This window comes from Sinocyclocheilus grahami, unplaced genomic scaffold, assembly GCF_001515645.1.
Source record: "Sinocyclocheilus grahami isolate Dianchi unplaced genomic scaffold, SAMN03320097.WGS_v1.1 scaffold21.1, whole genome shotgun sequence".
Classification (NCBI taxonomy): Eukaryota; Metazoa; Chordata; class Actinopteri; order Cypriniformes; family Cyprinidae; genus Sinocyclocheilus; species Sinocyclocheilus grahami.
The window spans coordinates 1,091,014-1,115,514 of NW_015505200.1; the positions used below are offsets into that span (position 1 = coordinate 1,091,014).

General features: G+C 38.6%; 1 protein-coding gene across 3 annotated transcripts; it reads left to right on the forward strand.

Annotated features, from left to right (window-relative positions):
• Positions 1-781: 781 nt before the first annotated feature.
• On the forward strand, positions 782-24,420 carry LOC107556641 (phosphatidate phosphatase LPIN2-like). Of its 3 annotated transcripts, none has more exons than XM_016239787.1 (20): positions 782-1,555; positions 9,702-9,902; positions 12,948-13,043; positions 13,439-13,740; positions 13,817-13,924; positions 14,101-14,227; positions 15,484-15,832; positions 16,142-16,241; positions 16,351-16,538; positions 16,722-16,815; positions 16,909-16,978; positions 17,087-17,179; positions 17,770-17,855; positions 18,254-18,404; positions 19,609-19,757; positions 20,737-20,823; positions 20,935-21,087; positions 21,477-21,591; positions 21,929-22,032; positions 22,220-24,420. In XM_016239787.1, the coding sequence occupies exons 2-20, from the start codon at positions 9,711-9,713 to the stop codon at positions 22,365-22,367; spliced, it is 2,712 nt and encodes a 903-aa protein (XP_016095273.1). In that variant the 5' UTR covers positions 782-1,555; positions 9,702-9,710; the 3' UTR covers positions 22,368-24,420. The 3 variants fall into 3 exon arrangements, with proteins under 3 accessions (XP_016095273.1, XP_016095265.1, XP_016095281.1); XM_016239779.1 differs by lacking the exon at positions 782-1,555 and adding an exon at positions 2,900-3,673; XM_016239795.1 differs by lacking the exons at positions 782-1,555; positions 21,477-21,591; positions 21,929-22,032; positions 22,220-24,420 and adding exons at positions 2,900-3,673; positions 21,255-21,456.
• Positions 24,421-24,501: the final 81 nt, after the last annotated feature.

Below are 24,501 nucleotides of genomic sequence, written 5' to 3' on the forward strand. Positions count from 1 at the left end.
TGTTTACCAAAATATATTTTTCTGGGATCACAGAAGAAGAAAAAAATTCATAGAGGTTTGGAACAACTTGAGAGTGAGTATGACAGATTTTTCATTTTTGGGTAAACTATCCCTTTAACATTTTTTAAATTATGAGTTAAGTCTACTCTAATGCCTTAAGCAGGGTTTCACATTTGGAAGATTTTGGGGAGCGAGGTTATGAAGCCTTGCTGCCATTCTGGCTTCAAAAGTATACAGTGTGAATTGCTAACCCAGACTAATGTATTAACTGTATGGAAAAGTAAACATATTGAGGTGTTAACCTTACAATTGTGTTGCCATAGGTATTTATAATGTATAAGCCTGATGAAATATGGCCATTTCTTAATCTTGGGTTAAAAAAAAAAGTTTGCGAAGCCCATTTTGCAACTTATGATACATGTATCTCATTGCTTTATGTAATCGCAGTGTACCTGCAGGTAATAAAGACATTTGGGTAAGACAATATTAACATGTTTTGAATTAAAACGCATTGGGTGTTGCTTATTTCTAAGCATAAACTGGAACATAGTGCAAAATTAGTATGTATCTCAACTTGTCTGATTTTAATTCAAATTGGTTGTGTAGTTTCCAGTGTCAATCTACTGCTTTGTGGAAAATTTTCATTTAACAGTAGACAATAGAATGTTAAAGGTTACTAAACCAATCATGTGATTTGGTAAATCCTTTCTCAGTAAAAAAAAAAATATATATATATATATATATATATGTATATATATAGATTTCTGGATTTGTAGTTTTATTATTTATTGTTGTATGTCTGCTGAATCTTGATTAGTGCATTTTGTGTCTTTATATGTAAACATATAAACATAAAAATCAGTTGGCACTGTTGCAAGGCCATCTGTGTAGATCCTTTGGATAACACAGGCACAGCTATTGTTAAGGTTTTGTTGTTTTCTGCGCATATCAGCTGACAAAGATCTTAATCACAAAACCAATAGTCAGTGCTATGCAATAAATTTAACCAGTTGCAATGCAGAATATGCGTTTGACTTGAAGACCTGCCAAACCTGGAGTGTAAAGTCCTGCACTGTGAACATAAGCATGAATATGCATGTGCATGAATATGAGCATATGTCAGTCAGGATAAGAAAAGGAAACCGGTTATTTACTGACAAGTAACTGAACAAAACAATCTTTTAAAAGGAAGTGGTTGTGGCGCTTATCTCGTGAATTCTAGACTGCGATCGGGGGAATTCTACTTTGGCGAGTCACGTGAGAGGCCTCTTTTTGAAGTGCCTCCGCTCAGTCGCGTCACGCCACGGCCAACCGCTGCCACTGCGTGTGAGCCGCTGCCTGACCGGTTCGCGGTGAAGTGACCCTCCGAAAAACTGCCCACTGTTATGATACACGAGACAACCAGGAGGGATCCGGTCGGCGCTGAGAGGTGTAAATATACACTGCCGTCAGCGGTGCTTGTTCAGAATGAATGAATAACGTCGGCGCGAGAGAGCAGAGGACAAGCAGACGTCGACAAAACGTCCAATTTCTCATCAACAACAGCAGCTGAAAGGTAAACATTATACGAGACCATTTCTGAGTTAACCGTTTTGGCCAAACGTATACAATACCTATTTTAATGACACAAACATGTCGTAATTTGACAGCGTAGAGATGTAAATGTCAGTTTAGCTGGTCGGCTAGTCAAGCTAACCAGAATGCTGATGCTGTGACAGGAACATTTCCCTAAAACCAAACATGACGTCATTATGTTCATTATTTTATCTATTTATTCATTGTTTATTCATTTAGAGCTGGCTAATGCTACATTTTGTCAAAAAGTTGCTGTTGTGTGCATCCAAAGCACTACGGTTTCAATAAACAGCAGCGTTATGATCATTGCACTGGCCAACGGGGGTTTTGCACACTGACCATTAGTGTGTGAATGGTTGCTCTTTGAAAAAGAACATTTCATTTTGTTCAAATACAGTTATTTTTCGACTCCTTAATAAGAAAACTTACAATAGTAATTACTTTCTCAAAGAAACTGTTTTGCTGTAATAACTGCTACAAACATTGAAGACTGTTTAGCAATAAGCTTATACTGTACAGTATTAGTGCGCATTAGTGCTGATAAAGACAGCTGTACTGAAACTTGTCTGAACTTGTTTACAACTGTGAGCGAAAGCACTTTTGATTTTAAGTGAGTCAAGAAATGCACGTGGCCATGTTAACGTTTTCTTGCAGCCATATTGGGTTACCTTTTATAGCCTTCAGTTAATGTAACATGACCGACCATATGGAATATCTTCGTATGATGCTGCCGTTACCATATATGCTTGATATGTCTCTCCTGGTTGTCAATTGTCATGTTGTTTACTACTGAATGTGAAAGAATTGAAAATGAAACCTCAAAGGTGACTGAATTGTGTTCTAGTGCATATTTTGATGTTTCAGATTTGCTTTGGCTTTGATTTAAATCTTTAACTCTTTTACAGTAGGAGAGAATGCGTAAGACTGCCTATTTCCGCTGGCTTTGTTTGCCCTTTGTAACTGAACTTGAGTTTAATCACCTTTTTTTTATGTTACTGCAGGTAATAAAGACATTTGGGTAAGACAATATTAACATGTTTTGAATTAAAACGCATTGGGTGTTGCTTATTTCTAAGCATAAACTGGAACATAGTGCAAAATTAGTATGTATCTCAACTTGTCTGATTTTAATTCAAATTGGTTGTGTAGTTTCCAGTGTCAATCTACTGCTTTGTGGAAAATTTTCATTTAACAGTAGACAATAGAATGTTAAAGGTTACTAAACCAATCATGTGATTTGGTAAATCCTTTCTCAGTAAAAAAAAAAATATATATATATATATATATATATGTATATATATAGATTTCTGGATTTGTAGTTTTATTATTTATTGTTGTATGTCTGCTGAATCTTGATTAGTGCATTTTGTGTCTTTATATGTAAACATATAAACATAAAAATCAGTTGGCACTGTTGCAAGGCCATCTGTGTAGATCCTTTGGATAACACAGGCACAGCTATTGTTAAGGTTTTGTTGTTTTCTGCGCATATCAGCTGACAAAGATCTTAATCACAAAACCAATAGTCAGTGCTATGCAATAAATTTAACCAGTTGCAATGCAGAATATGCGTTTGACTTGAAGACCTGCCAAACCTGGAGTGTAAAGTCCTGCACTGTGAACATAAGCATGAATATGCATGTGCATGAATATGAGCATATGTCAGTCAGGATAAGAAAAGGAAACCGGTTATTTACTGACAAGTAACTGAACAAAACAATCTTTTAAAAGGAAGTGGTTGTGGCGCTTATCTCGTGAATTCTAGACTGCGATCGGGGGAATTCTACTTTGGCGAGTCACGTGAGAGGCCTCTTTTTGAAGTGCCTCCGCTCAGTCGCGTCACGCCACGGCCAACCGCTGCCACTGCGTGTGAGCCGCTGCCTGACCGGTTCGCGGTGAAGTGACCCTCCGAAAAACTGCCCACTGTTATGATACACGAGACAACCAGGAGGGATCCGGTCGGCGCTGAGAGGTGTAAATATACACTGCCGTCAGCGGTGCTTGTTCAGAATGAATGAATAACGTCGGCGCGAGAGAGCAGAGGACAAGCAGACGTCGACAAAACGTCCAATTTCTCATCAACAACAGCAGCTGAAAGGTAAACATTATACGAGACCATTTCTGAGTTAACCGTTTTGGCCAAACGTATACAATACCTATTTTAATGACACAAACATGTCGTAATTTGACAGCGTAGAGATGTAAATGTCAGTTTAGCTGGTCGGCTAGTCAAGCTAACCAGAATGCTGATGCTGTGACAGGAACATTTCCCTAAAACCAAACATGACGTCATTATGTTCATTATTTTATCTATTTATTCATTGTTTATTCATTTAGAGCTGGCTAATGCTACATTTTGTCAAAAAGTTGCTGTTGTGTGCATCCAAAGCACTACGGTTTCAATAAACAGCAGCGTTATGATCATTGCACTGGCCAACGGGGGTTTTGCACACTGACCATTAGTGTGTGAATGGTTGCTCTTTGAAAAAGAACATTTCATTTTGTTCAAATACAGTTATTTTTCGACTCCTTAATAAGAAAACTTACAATAGTAATTACTTTCTCAAAGAAACTGTTTTGCTGTAATAACTGCTACAAACATTGAAGACTGTTTAGCAATAAGCTTATACTGTACAGTATTAGTGCGCATTAGTGCTGATAAAGACAGCTGTACTGAAACTTGTCTGAACTTGTTTACTGTGAACTGTGAGCGAAAGCACTTTTGATTTTAAGTGAGTCAAGAAATGCACGTGGCCATGTTAACGTTTTCTTGCAGCCATATTGGGTTACCTTTTATAGCCTTCAGTTAATGTAACATGACCGACCATATGGAATATCTTCGTATGATGCTGCCGTTACCATATATGCTTGATATGTCTCTCCTGGTTGTCAATTGTCATGTTGTTTACTACTGAATGTGAAAGAATTGAAAATGAAACCTCAAAGGTGACTGAATTGTGTTCTAGTGCATATTTTGATGTTTCAGATTTGCTTTGGCTTTGATTTAAATCTTTAACTCTTTTACAGTAGGAGAGAATGCGTAAGACTGCCTATTTCCGCTGGCTTTGTTTGCCCTTTGTAACTGAACTTGAGTTTAATCACCTTTTTTTTATGTTATGCAAGTGAACGACTTCTTGCTGGGCATGTTGCCTGCCTCACACCTCATGGCACCGCAAAGTAGAAGAAATGTAAAGCAAAGTGGGTGGTTTAAAATAAGAGTTAGCTGCCATTTAGTAAAGGCTCAATTCAAATTGACTCCCATTACATAATTTGACGGTCCCACTGGAGTAAAATGGACTAAAGTAATTTCAAGGACATTTCAAGATGTAGATGAGTTTGTTTGGAGAAATTTAGCATTTTTAAACTTCAATCCACTGCTTCCAGTGAAAATATGAGTCTGTCCTTCTGTAGTATTGCTTTCTCCAGTGAAAAAGAGAAATATGCACAGATGAAGCACTGCATTTACATGCAAAAACAGTTCTAAAATATGTCAATGGATTTTGATGTGAGCGGACAAAATGAGATGGACTTTTTCACTTGAGGAAGCATATTATTATGGGTTATGAACTTGTATTTTGGCTAGAAGCGACATCTTAAAGTTAAAATGCCTTGATGAGTTTGTTTCCTACAAACACGCAGCTTTTCACTTCACAAGATATTAATTGATGGACTGGAGGCATGTGGATTACTTATTAATTATTTTGATGTTTTCATCAGCTGTTTGGGCTCTCATTCTGACTGCACATTGGTGAGCAAGTGATGTAACGTTACATTTCTCCAAATCTGTTTCGATGAAGTAACCAACTCTACGTCTTGGTTGTCCTGTGGATGAGAACATTTTATCAAATTTTGTTGGAGCTATTCCTTTAACTGAATCAGTTTCCTTGGTCACGTCTTAGGACTTAACATGCAACTTTGTGTGAGCAACACAGTACATTAAAGGGGTCATATGATGCGATTTAAATTTTTCCTTTCTCTTTGGAGTGTTACAAGCTCTTGGTGCATAAAGAAGATCTGTAAAGTTGCAAAGACTAAAGTCTCAAATCCAAAGAGATATTCTTTATAAAAGTTAAGAGTCAACCACACCTACCTAAAACGGCTCGTTCTAACACACCCCCACATGTCTACGTCACGATGTGGAAAGATTTGCATAACGCTGCCCAAATGTTCACGTAAAGAAAGAAGGCATAACTAAAATGTTCTAAAAAGCATCTATTATATAATATACATTTCTGATGTCGCCAATAATTAGAGATGCACCGAAATTTTGGCTGCCGAAAATTAGTTAACCGCTCAGGTTTCACTTTCACGTGGTGTGACGTATTATCTGCTCTGTGTATTATCCCGCTCTATGCGTGTGCGCTCCGCTCAGTCGCTCCACTCGTATACCGTTCATGCTCATCGGAACAGCAAAGTCCACTCAAAAATTGAGCCGACAGGAAACATCGATGTAGTACAGTATTGTTTCTGTTTGCAATAGCCCTACTGTGAAAAGAAAGGAACAAGTTTTGTTTTATATGCATGGCTTTGCTCTCTGTCAAAGGTTAATATTTACTTTGTCGTCATGGGAAAGCCCCATGCCGGCCAAAACAAATGTGCGCTCTTGGAACTGGCTTTGTAGTCACTCTGGAACAGTGTTCCTTCTTTACCTACTGGCCTGGACCCCAATAATACATGAGGAAGATGCCATTGTGGACTCACATTGACAGGGGCCAGGGATTTTCCTGAGAAAGACATGTATAACCATTTTGTACGTGAAGTAGGGATGCATGATATTGGATTTTTGCCGATATCTGATATGCCGATAATTTTCAACTCATTTTGGCTGATTGCCGATACGATATATAATGATTTTTAATTTTGGTTAGTTTTTAGCAAGAACTTATTTGTTAGAATTAAATAAACAATAATAAAGTTCATTTATAATGACAATACATTGAAGATTTGAAAATAACTATAAATAAACTATATATTAATCACTGTATTTTTTTTTCAGAAAGATACAGTGGTAACCTTAACATTTGTAAATGGTCTAAAGCAAAAGAGTTGTAAAAATTCAGAAAATCTTTTAGAGCTCATAATTTGTTTAAAAATATAAATTAATGAATAAATCAGTATATAAAATTATTTAATTTAAGTTTTATGTAGCACGATGCAACGCGACGCGTATAAGTCATTATAATCCGTAATTATGTCCCCACTGGATGCAACAAATGCCTTGTTTATAATGGGTTTTAATGTTTTTGTCTCGGACAGGGCATCACAATATGGTAAGGGGCGTAACATTTCCGTCACACGCTTGAGGTGTTCGGCCAATCACAACGCACTGGATAGCTGGCCAATCAGAGCATACCTCGTTTTTTTAGGACAATGAGCCTTGTAAAAATCGACGAGTTTCAGAAAGGCGTTTTAGCAGCATCATATGACCCCTTTAAAGATTTGAAAATAACTATAAATAAACTATATATTAATCACTGTATTTTTTTTTCAGAAAGATACAGTGGTAACCTTAACATTTGTAAATGGTCTAAAGCAAAAGAGTTGTAAAAATTCAGAAAATCTTTTAGAGCTCATAATTTGTTTAAAAATATAAATTAATGAATAAATCAGTATATAAAATTATTTAATTTAAGTGTCATGTCTGTGATTTTTTTTTTTTGTTCATGTAAGCTATAGTTTCTGACCTTTAAATCAAAACATACTCATGATTTTATGGCATCAATTACTGCTTTATTTAATCAGAAACGCAGTCTTTTTTGCATTTTGCTTTTGCTTTCATTTTATTAGAAGTAGGCCAACAGCGCCCCCTATGGAATTAAAACTCCTTACTGAGCGGGCATTAGGACCTGGGGGAGGCTGCTGCTGCCACTGCTGCATGTGCTATTACTGTTTACTCTATCATACACCGAATGCGTCATTCTGTACCTGCATTCTCAGTTTAAATGCAGCGATACAAAGCAGTGAAGCTAATCACCATTCAGGCAAAACTTTGCTTCAAGTATGAGCCACACTGCTGATGTGATCTAATAGCAGTGTTGACGTTATCTAATTGCTAGCACACCCTGAGCACATGTGAGTTAATGTATTCCTCTTATCGGCAAGACATATCGGCATAATTTTTCATATCGGGCCGATGCCGATATTTACAATTAATTTTTTTAGGACAATGAGCCTTGTAAAAATCGACGAGTTTCAGAAAGGCGTTTTAGCAGCATCATATGACCCCTTTAATAATTTTGATATCCCCACCCAACCAGTAGACTTAAGTTCTTGCAGGTTTTTGCATGTTTATTGTGAAGAACTCTGTGCCTCATAATTACAGTCTAGTTTAAGAATAACTATTAGTGGCGTATTTGTGTACTGCTAGTTAGGACTGTGCAATAGTAATGCAGCCTTAAAGGTGATAGCCTTTACAACTTGGTCTGCTGTCATGGCAAATAACAGACATTTTGTACTACACTCACCTAATATTTTCATTATGTACAGCAGAACTGATAACATGAACCTGACAAATACACGTGTCCTCTGTAATTAGAGGCGTTCCTAGAGAGACCACAGGTACACAGACCAATTTGCTTCTACACAAAGTCTTGTTTGTCAGTTAAACAGAGCAGGTGAATATACAAACCTTTGAACATCTTGGATTAGAGTGCTTTGTATTTTGTGTGTGTAACGTGTGTGTATGTGTATGTGTATATATGTATATATGTATATATATATATATTCATACACCGAATGCGTCATTCTGTACCTGCATTCTCAGTTTAAATGCAGCGATACAAAGCAGTGAAGCTAATCACCATTCAGGCAAAACTTTGCTTCAAGTATGAGCCACACTGCTGATGTGATCTAATAGCAGTGTTGACGTTATCTAATTGCTAGCACACCCTGAGCACATGTGAGTTAATGTATTCCTCTTATCGGCAAGACATATCGGCATAATTTTTCATATCGGGCCGATGCCGATATTTACAATTAAAGCCATTATCGGCCGATTCCATTATTGGTCCGATAAGTGAAGTGAAAATGACATGTGGCCAAGTATGGGGACCCATACTCAGAATTAGTGCTCTGCATTAATATCGTGCATCCCTAACGATAATTAGTTTTGAAGAATATCTGCTGAACGCAAGCAGTGTACGCTATTCTGTGTTAGCCGCGACACAAGGATACTTTTTCTACGCGTATTTACGCTTTGATTTGAACGAAAACAGCGCATCTGTGCAGCGCGGCTGACACAAGAGCATACACTGCTTGCGTTCAGCGGATATTCTCCAAAATGGCGCTACGGTGATGCGGAGAGACATAGAGGAGACGAATTGTTGAATGAAGTTGTTATTTTTGTTTTCTTCGCATACAAAAAGTATGCTTGTCGCTTCTTAATGTTACGGTTGAACCACTGATGGCAGATGGACTATTCTGACGATGTCTTTCATACTTTTCTGGACCTTGACAGTGTAATTTACTTATTTACTTGGCAGTCAATCGGACAGTCACAAGCCTCCCGGTTTTCATCCAAAATATCTTAAATTGTGTTCCGAAGACGAAAGAATCTTTTAGGGGTTTGGAACGACATGGCGGTAAGTGATTAATGACAAAATTTTCATTTTGGGGTGGAGTATCCCTTTTAAGTTTAGACTTGATGTTTTTTTGATAATTTGCTAACATAGTCAGTTTTCTTAAATTTGCAACCGCTTTTGCAGCTAGATCCTGCTGTGGTCTTTTATACTTTTTAAACAGGTACTAGAATAATGCCAGCAATTCCACAGAAATGTGCATTGATCTTTACATTCAAAGTATGGCAGGAAACATAAAAATATATATCATTTTTTGTTCATCCTGTGTCCTTGTTTGTTATTAATTTGTTCTCTTTGGTCACCTATTTGACCATGGTGTTGGAGCACATTCAGACCACTTGTGAAACAGCATCTAGCCGTCTGCTGGTCTGCTGATAACAGTTTTAAAAAAGGCAGGCAACCAAAAAGAACTAAGAATTTCGCTTTTACCATGAGGAAAGGGGAGATCGTGCCACATTTGCAATGTACATATACAGTATTGGGAAAGAGTTGCTGTGTTTACTGATGTCTTAAGGTTAAGTTTATTTTGCTATCTGTTCCTAATTTTAGGTGGGCACCATGAATTACGTGGGGCAGTTGGCAGGTCAGGTGCTGGTGACCATGAAGGAGCTTTATAAGGGTATTAACCAGGCCACGCTCTCAGGCTGCATTGATGTGGTGGTGGTCCGGCAGAAGGATGGCACCTACCAGTGCTCCCCTTTCCATGTGCGCTTTGGAAAACTGGGTGTGCTGCGCTCCAAAGAGAAAGTGGTGAGTGTTGAAGCGCAAATAGGATGTTAAAAAAAAACATAAAAGTTATACTGTGGGTGTCATCAAATAAGTTCAAAGCATATAGATTTTTCTCACCGTGTGAATGCGCTCTGTGGTGTGGCATGATTTTTGTCGGCTGAATGAACTCTTGCGTCACTGCTTTAAACCTGCATCTTCGCTGGATAACAAATGCATTAAAGTGACCAGCTGGATATAAACAAATGCAAATAGATGTTTAACAATCTTGACATTAAGCATTTGCGTGTGTTTTGGTCACATTGTTTTAACCGCTTTGCGTCCTCTCAGCCTTGAGAGCAAACATACTGCTGTTCTTTCTCCAATAATGCAGCATCTAGTCAACAAATTAATTACTTAGTAATGATATGAAAACATGCACTATAGTGCACTGTGTACACACCGTTTAGTTGTCTGTTTTAAACCCGTGTATCTCAAGTGTCCCGCTCTGTGCAGCGTGCAGTGTCACTGCCAAAACAAACAGCACATGGTGTCAGTGATTTCCGCCTCGAGAGGCCGCTCTTGTATTGTCAAATGACAGCGGAGCCTTCAGCCGCTCCAGCAACGGACGCAACCCGGAAAAACTATCGGCATGGATTTTTGCCGATAATTCTGGCAGTCAATTATCGGTGCCGATTAATCTGCAAAACCGATACATTGACTGCTGCTGTCGGTATAATTGATCTGATCTTTGGACAATATTTGCTTTTCTGCTTTCCAGTCTAGAATGTATAACAGCATTAATCTCCATTGTCTTGCACCAAAATGACTGGATGAAAGAGCAAACACAAGAATGGTCAAATAAGCTTAGCTTTAATCCACAAATGTCCTCATGATTCTGCTATCTTCAAATATGCCTTCATCTGTGCATGTCTGTGATGATTCATTTGAAAATACATATACAGGACTGTGCCTTTGTAGCAGCTCTATAAACATGTTTCTGTGCTGGCATGTTCGTGACTTAAGATTCCAGCAGAGGGTACTGCATGTAAACATGCATTGTACTGCATGTAAACAGACCTAGTTTTCTATGTGTAATAGGCTCTGTGAGCGTTGACAGAACAGGCTAAATAAATGCTTGAATGGAAAGACATGAAAATCATTATCTATTACTTTGTGAGAGAGGAAGAGGTATGCTCAATTCTTTTAATTTAAACAATGAAATGTTGTAGTTGTTGAGGAAATGGGCTGCAGACATGATCAGTGAGAATTGTTCCTTTGAAATTGTGCATTCTGTGATACTCTGTGTTTATCTCCAGCAGTAAATAACAAGGTTATATGCAATAAATAACATATTTGAAAGCATTCTGGTTATATTGAAGCCATTCAGATGTTTTCAATCATCTATAGTACACAGACAGAATGTGTTAGTGTTTAGCATAAAACATTTACCAGTGTGCATGAGAAACAACAGTAGATGGGGGATGGAAGAGTTCTCACTATCTACAGGATGTGTGAAGAGGTTTAGAAAAAAGTGGTCGCTATGGCAACAGGTTTCTCTGACTAAAAAGAGATAGGAAATGGAGGCAGAGGAGTGAGAATTGTCAAGGTTGCCTCTGTGATTAGGAGATGGTCGTAGACTCGCTTCAACAACCTTTGAAAAGTATTTCAAGCTCAGTTTTGCCTTTTTTAATCTCAGTTTCTAACTGGAGGTTCTGTTAGAGTGTGGTGTAACACATTCGCCCACAGTGCAGATAAGAGACAGTTGACATCGCTCTCTTACCACCATTATGAAATAGATCTGATTGTTAAAGTAAACAAATTAGATGGCTGATACAAAACAGTCATTAAGAGTCAGAACAACATTCCTCCCTCTCTTCTCGCTATGCGTGAAATGATATCCAGATCTTTTTGTCCACGAGCACGTACGTAAGAGAGCTCTCTGTTCGAGGGTCATGATTTATACCAACATTAAAATTCTGGCCCATTACTCTGCACGCATATATCACCCAGCAACCCTGAAGCTGAGGCTCCGAAGCCCCTGGATAGACAAAACGGTTTGGTATGCGAGCAGTCCAAAGAAACAGTTGTGAGAAAGCTAAAAAACACAGAACACGGGATTAAATCTGTATTTTCTTAGAGGTCTAACTGAAGAGTAATGTTTCTGTGAATGTCTTCTGAGACTCAAACTGCTCGATATCAGGCTGCTGTTGTGCCGGGTCATGGTATCAGGTGTGTGATGCGATCCTCTTTGCAGGTCAGCTGGCTGCAGTGCTTTCAGAGCGGCACGAATTCACTAATTATGTTTGGTGGCTAGAACCCCCTCCAAGGGTATCGTGTCTCCTGTGAACAAATGTGACCCTGGACCACAAAACCAGACATAAGGGTCAATTTTTTGAAATCTGAAAGCTGAATAAATAAGCTTTAAGGCTTTGAATTGGTGTTTGGTTTGTTAGGATAGGACAATATTTGGCCGAGATACATCTATTTGAAAATCTGGAATCTGAGGGTGCAAAAAAATCTAAATATTGAGAAAATCGCCTTTAAAGTTGTCCAAATAAAGTTTTTCGCAATGCATGTTACTAATCAAATATTAAGTTTGAATATATTTACAGTAGGAAATTTACAAAATATCTTCATGGAACATGATCTTTACTTAATATCCTAATGATTTTTGGCATAAAAGAAAAATCAATAATTTTGACCCATACAATGTATTGTTGCCTATTTCTACAAATATAATGCAGCGACTTAAGACTGGTTTTGTGGTCCAGGGTCACAAATGATTTAAACCGCATTGGTGGACAGGAGAGTAAACCTGCTGTTTGTCCGAGTTTGGATGAGCACTGGTGGCAGGGTGAAAATTCATGAGTTCAGAAGCGAATTGCAGGGTAAATTTCAACAGATATTGGCTTTTTAACGTCATCTAACACATATGCCGTACATAGATATTTTTTAATAAAATAAAAAGGGACAGGGTCTTACAGCAAGTTATGTAGTGTAACTTTATTGAAAGTTTGAAGCTACATCTGTTGGTGGCTTCTATATTAAGGTTGTGTTTAAAAAAATAATCCTCTGCAACTCCTTCAGATTGACATAGAGATCAATGGGGAGCCTGTGGATCTCCATATGAAGCTGGGAGATAATGGAGAAGCCTTCTTTGTGCAGGAAACTGAGGAGCAGAACGTAAGTGTCCTCTAGTTCACATATTAGATAGCTGCATGTGCAGTAGTGCGCTCACATTACTGGCTGCACCAAACGTCTTCATATTTCTGTATGAAAATGACATTTTGTTTGAAAAACATTTGCATTGCAAAGACAGACAATCTAACACACATACCGTACATAGATATTTTTTAATAAAATAAAAAGGGACAGGGTCTTACAGCAAGTTATGGAGTGTAACTTTATTGAAAATTTGAAGCTACATCTGTTGGTGGCTTCGATATTAAGGTTGTGTTTAAAATAAGCCTCTGCAACTCCTTCAGATTGACATAGAGATCAACGGAGACCCTGCGAATCTCCATATGAAGCTGGGAGATAATGGCAGATGTTTTAATGGTCTTATTTATTTTTTGTAGGAGATTGTACCAGCTCACCTGGCTACCTCCCCCATCCCCACTGAGAGTCACCTATTTTGGATCGCAGGAGATCACAGGCCAAGTCAGAACCTGGATGATGATGATGATCCACTGGACCTGGAGGACCCTCCTGATCCCCCTGTTGCCAGCACAGGGGCAGCCAAGAAGAAGAAGAAACGGAGAAAGAAGCATAAAGGTGACCCACGCCGAGAGGAGCTGACCTTTTCTGCCATCATCAGCTCAACAGATGACATATTTGAGATGGACCTCAGTTCTGATGAGGACGCTGCTTCCAACACCAGGTACTAACAGATGCTTGCACATCAGACATACTCATATCTGATGGACATGTGACTTTAAGGAAAATCTTTCTTTCAGATCATCTTCAAATAGTACAGTTCGAGAAATCGAACCCAAGTTACCAATGGTTCGTCATTCTTTGGACAACTACCCATACTCTGACGGAGACTGGTCTCCATCAGATAGGTTTGTATCTGCTTATCTCTCACAGACACACTTCAAAATATGTTTTTGATACTTCTCACATTGGAGGACTTCCAAAAATATGGTTTAAGATTTGGAGACTCTCAGTTCTTTTTGATTTTCACTTTCACTTTTTATCAGTTCATGTGAGTTTCTGTTTGTTATTGTATTTTGAGCAGTCATGCCATGTCAGAGGCATGTTCTCCCAAGAGTGACTCTGAACTGGTCGTTCGGCCCTCAGAGAGCCTTCTCAAAATGGAGTCACACATGCAGTGGACATGGGGAGAGTTTCCAGAATCTACCAGGGTAAGTTACATGTCTGAAACTTTTTCTGTGAAGTTCATGTCATTTATTTTTATTAATTTCATTCACTTGAAGGAAATACTGCAGATTGCCTTGGAATCTGAATGTTCATCTTTTATGATTTACATTTACGTTTATTCATTTAGCAGACACTTTTGTCCCAAGTGACTTACACAGTGTGTCCACGGGTCCTTAAAAAGTCTTAATGTCTTAAATTCCGATTTGATGGGTCTTAAATATTTTTGTCACATTACTGCTAAAATATCTTCATTCTGACGGACCTAATGACTTTACAGTCATTGGACAGACCGAAGATTTTTTTTTTTCTCCCCCACGGTAGTTACTGCATCATCAGAGAGAATTGCAGTAGCAGAATACAGGTCGAGCTACCTTCTTAATGTTCTCAATAATAATAATAATAAAAGCGTATGCTAAATGACTAACTAAATAAATAAAAAATATAGGTCGAGCTACAGCTGATCAGCCTTGTTTACATTTTTTTTTTTTACTTGCCTGACCGGACAAATAGCCTGCTTAAAATATAAATGACAAAAAAGTAACCAGCGAAGCATCGAAACGCGAGAATAATTCTTCTAATTTTATTAGCCTATATTCAGTGTAAACAGCGATTTATAATGGATGGTGTATTTCTGGTATCAATGTCGCACTGTTGAGACTCGTGCTGTCTGTCTCTTTGTGAGAGACTTCAAAACAAATTAGCGTAACGGCACACAAAGAAACTCAGAAGCAACACACTGAGGTAAAAATTCAAAATGTTTAGTTTATTCATAACATGATATAGTTAAGTAACAGTAACATTACTACATTATTATAAAACATTTATGCATTTGTAAAAATAGGCCTTTGTAAAGGTAAACAAAAATATGCAGATTTAAGTATGTAAAAGCTGATAGAACACTGATGAAATTGTTGCTTCAGAATAAATAGTTTACACTTTGAAAAATCTCTGTGATGACATGCGGTGCTTTTGTGGGGATATTTTGCATGGAATATTGTCTGCTGATATTTCAAACATTGTTGAAAGATTTTCATCATGTTCATATGTTTGTTTAATAAAGGAACACATTTTATGTTTAAATCCATTCGGCAGTTTTTTTCCTCAACCTGTAGATTCTGTCTGGGCCTAGCAATAAGTGAATATATAATGCAAAATATTTTCTGTTTTATGCTATTACTTCGAGTTAACAGGTATGATTAAATTTCAGCTCATTGCCACTCATCAAAAATGTAATTTGCAGGTGTCTAAGAAGGAAAAGGTGGAGCTTCCGAAGACCGTGACCATAACGCCTTCAGAGAACACTCACTTCAGAGTAATCCTGAGCTCAGAGGCCATGGAGACAGATGAAAGAGAACTGGCCTCAGGGACTCCTGGCTGTACCATAGTCAAGCCTGCACCCCGTACCCCTGTGACCCCCAAAACTCCCACTGAGTCCGAGTTGGAGACGGTGCCTAGTGGAGTGTTGACCTCCACTCCTTCAAATAGCCTTCCTGCTGCTTCTGCTGTTCCAGCTGCTGCCTCTGCTGCTCATATGGGTGAGGACTTGGGAGATGTTGGCCCTAAGACTGACTCGCCGTCCAAAAAGAAAGGTGGGCCTGTTAAGCACCACATTCTAGGAAATTCTGTCTGTAGTTGGTTTGATTGATTGGCATGCCATGCCAGTGCCCATTATCTTTATTCGATAGTGGAAGTGTGGGAGTAGATAAAGTTGAAATAAAGTTGTGGTTGATTCTTGTTTAACAAGGTTATATCAATGTGTTCTAGAAGTAAAATCATGCACCTAATTAATTAAGTGCTATCAAGGTAAAGTACCTTGGAGAGTGCGTAGAGATTGTTGTCGAACCTGAGAGATTGCTGTCCTAGTATGATTACTGTTTGCTGACTGTAACTTTGTTCAGGCGTCCCAAAAAGGAGTCAGCACCAGGGCCCAGAGGACATCTACCTGGATGACCTGAATGTGCTGGAGCCTGATGTTGCTGCTCGCTACTTTCCTAAGAGGTAGAAAAATAAACGAACATCTGACCTATATTGCTTTTAAGATTAGATTAAGGCAGGTCATAAGTTTATCAGGCATCAGGTGACCTTGATGTCTTATGTGTATTTGCAGTGATTCAGACTCAGGCTCCAAGCACTGGATGGATTCTGGGATGCGCTCAGGCTCTCAGTCCCCGCAGTCTGTGGGCAGTGCTGCGGCCGACAGTGGCACTGAGTGCCTGTCTGACTCTGCCAGTGATCTCCCTGATGTCACTCTGTCTCTGTGTGGAGGACTCGGTGAGAACGGAGAGATTTCCAAAGGTACGTGAATCTTTCTGGTGTGTTAATTTCTTTATTATGGTGTGGAAATCACAGCTGTAGATGTGGAAACAGGAAACTGTGGTTAGGATGTGGTTAATTATGTCCATTATAATACATTCATGGATTTAGTATATGCTTTTTATTTAAAGAGTGATTTGAATATCTCTTTCTGCTTATTTCTAGAAAAATTTATGGACCATATCATCACGTATCATGAATTTGCAGAGAATCTAGCTATCATAGACAATCCAAATTTAGTTGTTAAAATAGGAAACAGGTGGGTTTTAATATTTAAATAAAACAAATATATTTGTATAAAGTTGACAAAATGCTATGATTATTAAATAAATAGCCTTTTTTGTTATTTTAGGTATTACAATTGGACATTGGCTGCCCCTTTGATCCTAAGTTTGCAAGCATTTCAGAAGAATTTACCCAAGGTATTTTGTTCTCCCTAATAGGATGTTTGTACTTCATATTTTAAGTCCTTTAAAGTTTGTTTTGCAGTGCTGTGGTGTGCTCTAGTAGGTCTGTTCTGTTCTGTTCAGGCTACAGAGGAAGCTTGGGTGAAAGAGAGGATGCCAAAGAAATCAGGCCGCTGGTGGTTCTGGAGAAAGAGAGCAGACAGCACTATTAAACAGGTAAGACCTGAGTGGTGGGACCTGCAGATTTCTATAACACTCTGCAAAGACAAACTTTTCTGTTTAAACATAAAGGTCTCTTTTGAGCTGTAATCAGGGACAAGGAACAAAACATTTAAGCGGTTATTGGTCTTTTAATCCCACTGCATTCCAGTACATGTCTTTAGACTTCTATGGGCAGATCTGATTACACAAGCATCAACATTCACGTAATTGCCTGAACAAAAGGGCGAGGAAAGTCTTTGTTGTAAAGAAGATGAAACACGCTGCCTCTGAAGTTCGTTCTTTTCTCTAGAGCTTCTGCCGTCATTCAGACATCATACATCAGGCTCCTTCGCTGCCCTCATCTGGCACGTCTGTAATTAGCACCACTCTGCGGTGTGGAATTTTACAGCCTAGAAATAGGCCAGGCAGCTCATCAGACTTTTTAGTAATAGCCTGACAGCATGTGAGGATGATAGGGTCATGTAGTCAGTCACAACACGTTTGATAGCAACAAAATCAAATGATGACGTGTACACAAATTTGTTGTTACAATTTATAGATATGTATGAGCTTATGTACTAATGTTCTTTTGTTTTGTTATACAGTCAGAAAGCACTGGAAAGCTGGAGATAAAGCAGTCCCAAATGGAGGAAGGCAGCTCGTCTTTGTCAATGGAAAGTCATGCCCGGAAGTGAGTCAGTCAGAACCCCTGACAGACAAGCAGATGCAGCATCAATTCCTGCCTGTCACTTTTGGAAGATGTGCAGATAATAATCACACTCTGGTTGTTATCCTTGAATGAAACTAATAAAATGCAACCAAATGTTATAGATGGGAGCATAAACTAGCTATGTCTGCTGGCTTGGTTGTAAAAAATGAGTAAAAGATACAAGTATCAGTTTTACCCTTGACCCTTCCTTTGATCGCTGACTAGTTTTTTTCCCCTGTTAAAGTAGAAGAAGTGAATCAGGGCGATCCAGCCTACTTTCTGTTTTGTCTCATTCTCTGTGGTGCTGTTGTAGTCTAAATTAGGAATCTGGATGTGGTTGCAAATTTAGCTCACTGATTCCCTGTTTGCTCTGAATGCAGAGTGGACACTAGGGACTCGTCCAGCGATGAGGAGGGGAAGGAGGTGAGTGCTGCCGCATCATCAATGGAGCGCAAGGTCCAGTCTGAGCCCCACAGCCACACAACCACTCATACCTACCGCAAGTCCCTGCGCCTCTCCTCCGACCAGATTGTGAGTCTAAGCTTTTGTTAGGAGACAGAAATATTTAGTTATGTAAACATATTCTATGCTAAACCACACAGTGACTATTATTTACATAAGCAGCTCTAACACTTGCTCAGTGGTTTTGACTGAAGATCCAGAGCTCTGTTGCCTGGAGTGCAACAGCTTTGTAAAAGGCTATTTTTTTTAAAGCTGTTCCTCAAGCTTCCTCCAGGAATTTATGTAAAAGCTCTGTGACTCATTCTGAAAGGGTGGTATCTTGCAGTTGATTTGCACTAGACTGCCCCCTGTTGGTAGCTTCATATGCAGTTGTGCAACAGAACATCTTCCATTTAAAAAAAACTTGTCTTTTAATAAATTAATTAATTTATAAATTAATGAAGATTTTGTGGTGTAGATGAACTGATTGCATTGCATAAATTAAGATTTTAATCTTATTAATCATTTAATAATTTAATTATGAAAGCTGATGTTTTTTTATGTATTTATGTTGCAGGATTCAGCAGTCAAGTGTGTAATGCAAAGGATTACAAATCAATTAGTCAATTAATATTAGTTAACTATACAGATATTAGCCCCTTTCACACAGTAATCCTGGTGAATTACTGTAAAATTACTAGAATTACTTTTCAGGTAAATGCACAAATCTGGTGTTCATATCATCAACGATGTTCCAACTTTATACCGGTAAGATACTATTCACACATCAGTACCAAAATACAGGTAAACTGTCACGTCAATCAGCTGAAATTACCTTTAAAAGCTGCAACATTTTCTTCATCCACCTTGATTAGGAGAAGCGCTTTAGTTTCACTATCTGTCCAATCCAAACTTGAAAAACAAAAACAAAAGTAATGGCAAACAGTTCTGACAGGGCTTTATGATTGACCCAAAGCTCATACTGATAATCCTGTTCTTTGCTCACACATAGCATGATACTGGTCATTTCTGGTAATGTAAGTTCTCATGCCAGAAAATTGCCTGAACTGATTTACTGGTATTTGTGAAAAGGTCCTGTTCACACATGATCTCTTAAGGGTAATTTACCAGTAATTTGCCAGTAAAGACTGTGTTAAAGGGGCTGTTGTCTTAGATTCTTCCACCATCCAATTATAACTCATAATTTTCTGCAGTTGATAAAATACAGATAAAGTTCAAATTAATGTTATATAGTGGTCAAGAGATGTATTGATTAGGTGGTATTGACTTACAGCTAAGTCTGAAACTGAAGGAAGGACCCAACGATGTGACCTTCAGCATTACAACGCAGTACCAAGGCACGTGCCGTTGTGAAGGCACCATCTACCTTTGGAACTGGGATGACAAAGTCATCATCTCAGACATCGATGGAACCATCACCAAGTATGTATTTCACAGACACGCATCTCGTATTTCCTTAAATGAAAATCATGTGCTGGGTTGTTTGTGCAAAATCCACATTTGTTCTTAATTTTTATAGTTTTCTGTAGTAATGAAAGGGGGGGAAAAGGCTTAGGTGTGCATAAATATTTCCATTAGTTACTGCAAAAGGACTCACTCACTGCCAGGTTTTTTACTGCCAGAACTGAAAGAGGTTTATAGATCAAGGCAGAGTCTGCTTCATCAAAACAATCACTCTGAGTATGTGGCAAATAATGAACCACTAACAATGATCTCGCATCACATCCTTCTCCACTAACACTTAAAATGATGAAGACAATGCACCATTTAACAAACAATGTCTCCCTGAGTTTTACTGACTGTTTGATGGGGTTCACATCTCCAATATTAGTGCGATACCGTTCCACCGTCTTTAGTTTTTAATTACTGCAAAGCTGGCTGTAATATCCACGCGTCTATGCAAACGAATGCTCTCCGCCTCCAGACTCGTGCCCTCAGTGGCTGGTGGGTGGCAAACATCAAACGAGCAGATTGACTGCGGCTTATTATTTCTCTGAGCCGCTTGCCTGACACATCTCTCTGAGGCTGTGAAGCAGGGCGGCTGACTGTGGGGTGCGCCTAGACTAGGGCTGGACTAGGAGGAGGATGCCACCATAATGAGCCAACTTAAATCTTGCTCTCTCATAATGCCACTCAGAAAGAGCCGGAGATAAAACGCTAAAGCGGGGAGAGGATCCTCATTAATAGATGACACAGAGTTTTGCCCAAGCTGAGAAAAAATCTCTCTCCTTCACAAGTCTATTAGTTCTAAGAATAAAAAGAATGTTAGAAGCTATATATAGGAACCCAGTTGAATGAGACTTGGACTTCCTTCCAAGTAGAACAAATATGCACTAGAGGATTTTGTGCCTTTCATTTTCTAGTACATGCTATGTTCACTCATATGTTTATGTGCTTTCAGATCAGATGTGTTCGGGCAGATTTTGCCTCAGTTTGGGAAGGACTGGACGCATCAGGGTATTGCTAAACTCTACCACTCTGTGGCTGAGTGAGTTTGCATTCTTAATCTTCTACCTTCTTTAAGACATGTTTTCTTTATTAAAAGGGCACAAGCAGGCTTTAAACGATGTTTTGATGAAAGGGCATTTGTTTTTTCCAGAAATGGATATAAATTCTTGTACTGCTCAGCAAGGGCAATTGGCATGGCAGACATGACGCGTGGATATCTGCAATGGGTAAATGACAGAGGCATTATCCTGCCCCGTGGACCACTCATGCTTTCTCCCAGTAGCCTCTTCTCTGCATTTCACAGGTATTATATAAACGTCATTGTTTATATAAGGGCTAGTTCACCCAAAGATAATTCGGTCACCATTTACTCATCCTCATGTCATTTCAAAACTGTATTTCTTTCTTCTGTCTGTGGAACACAAAAGAAAATATTTTGAGAAATGTATATTTGTTTTGTCCGTACAATAGAAGTCAATGATAACCAAAACTGTCTGGTTATCAACATTCTCCAAAATATCTTCATTTGTGTTCCGCGGAAGTAAGTAAGTCATACAAATTTGGACATGAAGGTGAGTAAATGATGATTCAACATTAAGTTGATTTAATGAATAAATCCCAATAATGCTGAATACATATAAAAGTACCAAGCAGTTGATTTAATTTACTCAAAATGTTTTCTTTTTCTGAAAGGGAGGTGATTGAGAAGAAGCCAGAAGTCTTCAAAATTGAATGCCTTACTGACATTAAGAATCTTTTCCTGCCCAACAAACATCCCTTTTATGCCGCATTTGGAAACCGACCAAATGTGAGTTGGACTGCAGTTAACTTTCTTTTCAATGCACTCTGACCTCAGCAGCAGACTGAAAGCTCAGCGTGAAGATTCATGTTTGAGGCTTAGAACTTAAAGCGCTGTCCCCTTAGGCTACACACACAGTCTCGGACTGCATGAACAGCTGCTACGAACCAGCCTGCTGATAGTCTCCAGCTGAATAAATTATATTGTTTGGGTGGAGTAAGACATTTGATGTTTATACAGGCATGAATGCATCTATTTCGTCATAAAACTGTCAGGAACTAACATAGAATTATATTTTTGTTTGTGGTTGACGCCTGGAGTCTGATCTTGTGACTGTCTCTTCTAGGACGTCTTTGCCTACAAGGAGGTTGGAGTGCCGCTCTGCAGAATCTTTACGGTTAACCCCAAAGGAGAGCTCATACAGGAACAAACCAAGGGCAACAAGTCCTCGTAAGTGGGCACATTGATCTGCAGCATTACATATATCTCTGAAGTCAACTTCAGCTGTCAAAGATTATGTTGATTCAAAGGTGGAGAGCTGATTCTTGAACTTTGTTCAAGGTCTTTTTGAGAGTTGAAGGATGCCTTTTTCTGTTTTCGATTAGCTGTCTTACACTCTTTCTCTGTTTGTGTGTAGGTACAGTAGATTGAGTGAGCTGGTGGATCATGTCTTTCCCTTGCTGAGTAAAGAACAAAGTTCAGCTTTCAGTTTCCCAGAGTTCAGTACATTCTGTTTCTGGCGTCAGCCTATCCCTGAGATCTGTCCGGAGGACCTGCTATTATAAACCATCCCAGAAGGGCCATCTATTACACGGTCACAGTCATCTCTGCCATCAGGACCACTTAGCCGGTACCCTTCCACATCTCACGTCTCTGCTTAAAGACAAGTAAAGTGGCCGCCCTATCCCACCTAGGAAATATGAACTGCACAAAAGTGCCTCTAAGCTGAACCAGTTTGAGAGAAAACACCAAAACACACCCCAGTGTCACATTTATTGGACGTAGGCAGAACTTCCACAAACTAAAACACCTGGTGCTGCTCTGTAACAATATTTCTAATCTGTATCATTTTGATTAGCTGCTATGAGTTTGGCTGCTTCAGCTCTGAAGGAATTTATTGCTAATGAGCTAATGTTTACAGTATTAGTTAGACGAGCAATGGCCTGTTGGGCAGCGGAATGAATGCGCAGCTGTTTGTTTGGGTATGTGTAAGGTTAAAGGTGGCATACAAATATGCTTATAATCGTAAGTAATTAACAAAGATATTCTTTACAACCACTAAATTACATTTTGAGAGCGTAGATTATTTATATGCAAAGGCATTAGTTAGAAATAACTAATTAACATGCACTGCCTCTAAGATGTGGTGACGGTATGACAGTTTGAATATGCATTTCCAGATGGTGCGAATCTCATGAGCTGAATCTCATAGATACTGGAATGTATGCACAGAATGAGCCGTGCCACGTGAGGACACAGCTCATCATTTACAGTTCAGCAGATTTAGCGTGCACAGCCTTGTATAGTCGGCTGGATTTGTATGAAAAGTACACCAAGGAGTTCATCGTAATTGGGCTTTTTGTTATTTCCCAACTGTTGACATTTTCATCGTCTGGTTGCTGCAGAACGCCTTACCGATCGCACTTTTTCAGCTGCAGCCAAGAAAGGAAAAATATCAGATCGTCTTGCACTTAACTCACGACAGAAATGCAATAACATTCGAAGCTTTTCAGCAATCTTTTGTGCAAAATACAAGGATTTAAGCTCTTTTAGATCCTTTATGTAAACCTCAGCAACAGATCTGTATTAAGTAAAGAAGAGTGTAGTATATATTTGCTTTCAAAATGAAGACATGTTATACTTTAAGTAGGCTGCGGCCTGTGAGAGAGTATCAAATGGTCTTTAACGTTTTGTTCTTTTCCACTAACCAGGCCTTTGCATGCTTAGTTTGAAATAGGACCATTTATGTTTTACACATGCATTGATGATTTCCCTTGGGTCAGACAGTTTGAAGGGTCTTGACTATTTCACTATTAGTGGATGATCTTGAACAGCGGAAAGCTGACTTTCTTAATTCTTTGAAAATATTGAAGCTGATGTGCAAGTGAAGGATGAAAGCAATCAGATCATTCCACTTGATCACCATCGACTGAAGTAACGTGCCCTCTTTTCTACTAACTGATCACTATGGTCTTATCCCCTACATTTGGGCTTTGGTCAAGTTGCTTTAGAATCTCGTAAGGGTAAGTTTTAGAGCACTGTGTGCTGGATGTTAAAATAGATGTACAGAATTAAGAGTACAATTAAATCATTTCTTTAAGTCAAATCATTGTTTAGGGAAAAATTGGGGCATTTCATGGTTCAGTTGACTGTTGTAATTTAAAATATATGTGTGTGTTGCACTTTGTGTCTGCAGTTATGATGTTTGGAAGTGAAATCTGTTAATTGTTAACAAAGGAATCCCATTCTTTCTATGAAAGTAATACCTCTTGTGTGGGATGGACACACTCATCTTGTATGAAACTAACATTAAACGTAAAAAGATAGAAAAAAAAAATATTAACAAAAAAAACCCCTCTATTCTTTCTTTTGTTGAAACTGCTGTTCTAAGTGCTGAATATGTTTTGTCATTCCTCTTGATCTTTGATGCCTTTTGTTTTACTTGCTTTTATTTGCAGTTGCATTTGAGTGGGACGGTGCATTTCTTGGTTTTGCTTTATAGGTTCACATTGTGTTTGACCCAGCATAAAAACCTTTAAATGGATAATTGTACTATAAATTTACAAAAACTATGGTTTGGACAATGTTTATGAATCTATTAAAGATGTATTTAATACAGCTGTGTGGACTATTTAGTAGTTGTGCTAATATGTCACAATCAATCTAAATTTAATTGCTTTGCTTAAAGGGGTCATACGA

Coding starts and splice junctions, on each gene's coding strand:
- LOC107556641 (XM_016239787.1), top strand. CDS start 9,711: ATGAATTACGTGGGGCAGTTGGCAGGTCAGGTGCTGGTGACCATGAAG. Junction 13,925..14,100: donor GACTGGTCTCCATCAGATAG/GTTTGTATCTGC, acceptor TATTTTGAGCAG/TCATGCCATGTCAGAGGCAT. Junction 22,033..22,219: donor ACCAAGGGCAACAAGTCCTC/GTAAGTGGGCAC, acceptor GTTTGTGTGTAG/GTACAGTAGATTGAGTGAGC.